The sequence below is a fragment of the Lolium perenne genome, chromosome 6, assembly GCF_019359855.2.
Source record: "Lolium perenne isolate Kyuss_39 chromosome 6, Kyuss_2.0, whole genome shotgun sequence".
NCBI classification, from domain to species: domain Eukaryota; kingdom Viridiplantae; phylum Streptophyta; class Magnoliopsida; order Poales; family Poaceae; genus Lolium; species Lolium perenne.
Window position 1 is genome coordinate 176,986,594 of NC_067249.2, and position 4,385 is coordinate 176,990,978.

General features: G+C 44.2%; 1 protein-coding gene across 1 annotated transcript; it reads left to right on the plus strand.

Moving 5' to 3' along the window:
* The first annotated feature begins 359 nt into the window (after window positions 1-359).
* On the plus strand, window positions 360-3,335 carry LOC127306868 (probable enoyl-CoA hydratase 2, mitochondrial). The gene is made up of 8 exons (XM_051337568.2): window positions 360-628; window positions 697-866; window positions 1,693-1,767; window positions 1,907-1,997; window positions 2,138-2,189; window positions 2,510-2,613; window positions 2,723-2,799; window positions 3,028-3,335. The coding sequence occupies exons 1-8, from the start codon at window positions 460-462 to the stop codon at window positions 3,202-3,204; spliced, it is 915 nt and encodes a 304-aa protein (XP_051193528.1). The 5' UTR covers window positions 360-459; the 3' UTR covers window positions 3,205-3,335.
* The last annotated feature ends 1,050 nt before the right edge of the window (window positions 3,336-4,385 follow it).

The following is a 4,385-nucleotide window of genomic DNA, read 5'->3' on the forward strand; positions in this document are numbered from 1 at the left end:
ACCAGATCTGGCCGAACAGATCTAATCCTCTACTCCAAGACACCATACAGGACGAAACTTCCCTACACCTAGACCTAATATACACAGAACCAACTCCGGTACCTCTCCTGCGCCACCCCCAACGACAGAGTCGTCGAGGAGGGCTTTGGTTCGACTCGGAGCAGAGAGAGATGCTCTTGAGTACTGTAGCAGGGAGAGAGGGGAGGAGGGGGAGAATGAGACTCCTCAATGCAGATGAGACGTTGTGTCACCCTATTGAGGATGCCCGTGTTTTACACGTGGTAATTGTCATTTGATACACGCCCGAAATAAAGTGGAGAGTTTCATGGATAACCATCTTCATCCCTTGCGTGGCGCGAGGATGTCTATCCAAGCGCGTCAGTTGGTCAGTGCTGACTCAGAGTCTGCTCGTTTCTCCGCCCAGCTCAGTCTCCCACTCTCGCCCGCCTCTCCAGCACGATGCGCAGCCTCCGGGGCCTCCTCGCCGTCTCCGGCCACATCACCGCCCGCCAAACACCGTTGAGCGGCGCCGCCGCCTCCGCCCACAGCGCCCTATTCGTCCGCGCCCTCCAGATCCTCTCCCAGCCGGAGCCCGTCCGCCTCCACAAGCTCTCCGCTGCCGACACCGGTCCGTGATTCCACTCATCCCGTATCTTCGCACTGAAAATTTATCATGGGGGAAATCGCGGTTTCCAGGGATCGTGGAGCTGAGGCTGGAGCGGCCGGAGGCCAGGAACGCCATCGGGAAGGAGATGCTCAAGGGGCTGCGGAGCGCCATGGAGAGGGTGGAGGCCGACCCCACGGCCAACGTCCTGCTGCTTGCGAGCTCCGTGCCCAAGGCTTTCTGCGCGGGCGCTGACCTCAAGGTACCACCGGCTCCACCGATTCTGTGCAGCAAGCTGGACAGATTTGTGCTCTAGCAAGTTATTACAGTACAGTAATGAATTTCTCCGGCTTCTGCTTTGGTTCCCTCCCCTTTGAGGAACACCCGTATATTCAGCGACAAAGAAATGCATGATAGGGTTGCTCCCAGGATCGGCTGGCAAAATTAGAGCGAGATTGCTACATTGATATACAATGGTGGAAATAACGCTCTAGGATTATCGAATAACCCTGCAACCTTAAATCGAGAGCTAAATGATTCAGGTAATAAGACAGCATAGGGATGATTCAGGAAATAACCCTGCAACCTCAAGTCAAGAGCTAAATAAGCAGGATTGCCGCATTGTCCTGTTTCGGGTCTGACTTCTGACTTATGTTGTTGAGCTAGTTCCCCAAGGAACATCAGTTGAGATAATGCAAAGACATTCATCAGTGCTCACCCCTTTTACGTACTCTAAACTGATAAATTGTGAGGTCAAGATCAAGGTCTGACTTACTAGGACAAATGCAAGTATGTTTTAGCAGTTGGATCATTCGAACACTGCAAACTTTATTCTTTTTGGGAGTTCAGTTTGAACTACCAAAACGTCTTATATTTTGGAACATAGGTTGCAATAAAATTGCTGTTCTGCAGTGTTACGCTATTTTCTTTCTGAAGCAGTTTGTTTGAACTGTGAAACGGATGTTATGTTTATGTGGCATAGATTATCATTGCATAGAAATTGGTGATGCCTTGGTTCTACTTCCTCTACCCGTTGTGTTATGCTGATCATAATCCACTCCTAACCAGAATATATGGTATGTTGACAGGAAAGGAGGTTAATGGGCCTTTGCGAAGTCCGGGAATTTGTTAATTCCTTGAGAGCTACATTCTCATCCTTTGAGGTTTTTACCTGGATGCGGCATTCAACTTATATGCATGCTCATCTTTCTTAATACTACCTAATGGTCATAAAGCCTCATTGTACATGTTATTTTTATCTAGTATGTTCATAATACTTGCATTTTTTGCTTGTATGAGCAGGCACTCCCCATCCCTACAATTGCTGTTATTGAAGGAGCTGCTTTTGGCGGTGGACTAGAATTGGCTCTTTCGTGTGATCTTCGTATATGTGGTATTGCTTTTATTCTGCAGTGCTCAAATTTCATACATCTTACAAAAACCAGTTTCTCCCCTTGATTTCAAACTGTTGAATGTATTTACATCATTTTTCCTTTTTTTGCGAATGAATGTTTTCATCCACATGTTTTGCAGGGGAAAGTGCAACATTCTGTTTGCCAGAAACCGGCCTTGCTATTATTCCTGGGTATGTGTCCAGGATGGCGCTTTATTTTTGTAAGTAAATTATGTATGTTTGACATCTTGCATAATAATGAAATAGTTCTCTCATGTATTTACCTGTCAGTACTTGTGAAACCTTTTCCTTTTATAAAATTTTCTCACTATGGTGCATCAGTCCATACTTCAAAATGAATTTAAGTTTTGTAATTATAAGATGCAAGATGTCATGTGGCTTATTGTCCTTGAATATCATATCATAGTTGAATTGGTTTGAGAATTGTTGAAATGTCCAGAATGAAATGATGTGCTTCACCTATTAATATTCACCGCTCTTATAATATATAGAGCTGGAGGAACACAGCGTCTTCCTAGGATTGTTGGAAGGTCCAGAGCAAAGGAATTGATATTCACTGGCCGTAGATTTGATGCGACGGAAGCTGTAACTATGGGTACGGTTAAACTTACCATACTTTCTTTCTGGGTTTACGACATAGTATTACTTTAGAAGCTTCTATCACTTTATAGAAGAATCTGCATGACATGTACATTTGAATGCAGGAGTGGTAAACTACTGTGTTCCTGGTGGTGAGGCTTATCAAAAGGCTCTTGAACTTGCCAGGGAGATAAATGGGAAAGTAAGTTTTTTGCTCTAACAATGTACTGTGTGCTTCACTTGGTCTGGTTGAGCACTTGCGTGGCACAAGAAGAAGAAAAAATAAGGAAAATTTGTGCCCATCCGCAACTCCTGGGAATAGAGTTTCCAGTTCTGTCTGTGCTAATGAACTTATTTGAGTTAAGTTCAACTAAGACAGTGGGCCTTCTTTGTTCATTCTAGATGATCTGATAATTGTTCTTGCTTTCAGGGTCCATTAGCGATAAGGATGGCCAAGAAGGCGATCAATCAAGGGATGGAGGTAGACCTGTCCTCTGCACTGACTGTCGAAGAAGAATGCTATGAGCAAGTTCTGCACACTCAGGATCGTCTTGAAGGTCTAGCTGCATTTGCCGAGAAAAGAAAACCTTTGTACACAGGAAAGTAAGCTCGTATTCAAGTCACTCGTTTGGAGTCTTATCTCCTGACCGCTTGAAGGATTGTAAAATGTGAGAGATTCATGTATTGCATTGTAAATTTCAGATAATAAGATGCATTTGGCATGCTAGTATGCTACTATTTGCAAGTGAATAGCGCATCTTACGCACCCATAGAATTGATGCAACCGGTGCATCCAACCTAAAAGATACATGCAAATAGTTGTACTCCCTCCATCTCATACATCTAAATTTAGACAAATCTAAAACATGTTTCATGGGACGGAGAGAGTAGAAAATTCAGAGAATAATTGTATCTACCGCGGCGCAGAATTTCAATTTCAAATTCTACCTAAGATTCCCAAGATTCAGAAAAGGGCAAATCACATTATAAGTAGGACTTACTTCAAGTGGGGAGTTCCTGCTGGAGCTGCTGCTACATAATGAGCCACATTGTTCAGAGTTAGATTCCTGCAACTCCTTGTGCTTGAAGGCCAGCTCTTTGTGGGGTATTTTACACATGCAGGCATGTAAATTGACTGGACAACGTTAAAAAAAAAATCACTGGACATATATTATCCCCGAAAGTTTGTGAGTTCCATAGCTGAATCCATTATGTGGCACTCACCATTTTGTTGTTGTCTCGGTTGGGTTTCTGCTGCTATCATGTTCTTGCTTGAGCAGTTGCCTGAGGTCTTTTTGTTTGGTATTATTACCTATATTAAAGTTGAACCCCTTTGCTAAAATTTCAGCTATTGTGTAACTATTCACGTCTTGTTTTAATCCAATCAGGCATTGACACGTTCAGTTTTTTCACTATAGTATAGACAGGCAATCGGTTTCTGCAGATAAATTTTGCTGCTCTTTTTATCTACACGTTATACTCATGGTAAGCGGAAAGTTTCCGGTAGCACTGCATTGATTTCCGCTGATATTACCCGTCGCCTTCCGGTTACCCTCTTCTTTCCTTCCCCTGAGAACAATGTTTTCCTGTTAAACACGTAATTTTTTTTTCAAGCGGTCAAAGCGGCGCGGATATGTCTAGCACCATCGAACAAATTCTGAAGCCCCACCGCTGAGATTTACAAAGAAAAATGAAACTATACCTGGCCACCGCCCACGTTTCTCTCCCGCGGGAACGGCCGCCCCCCTCTCCCTCAATTGCCGCCGACCGCCTGCCATGTGCGGAGGA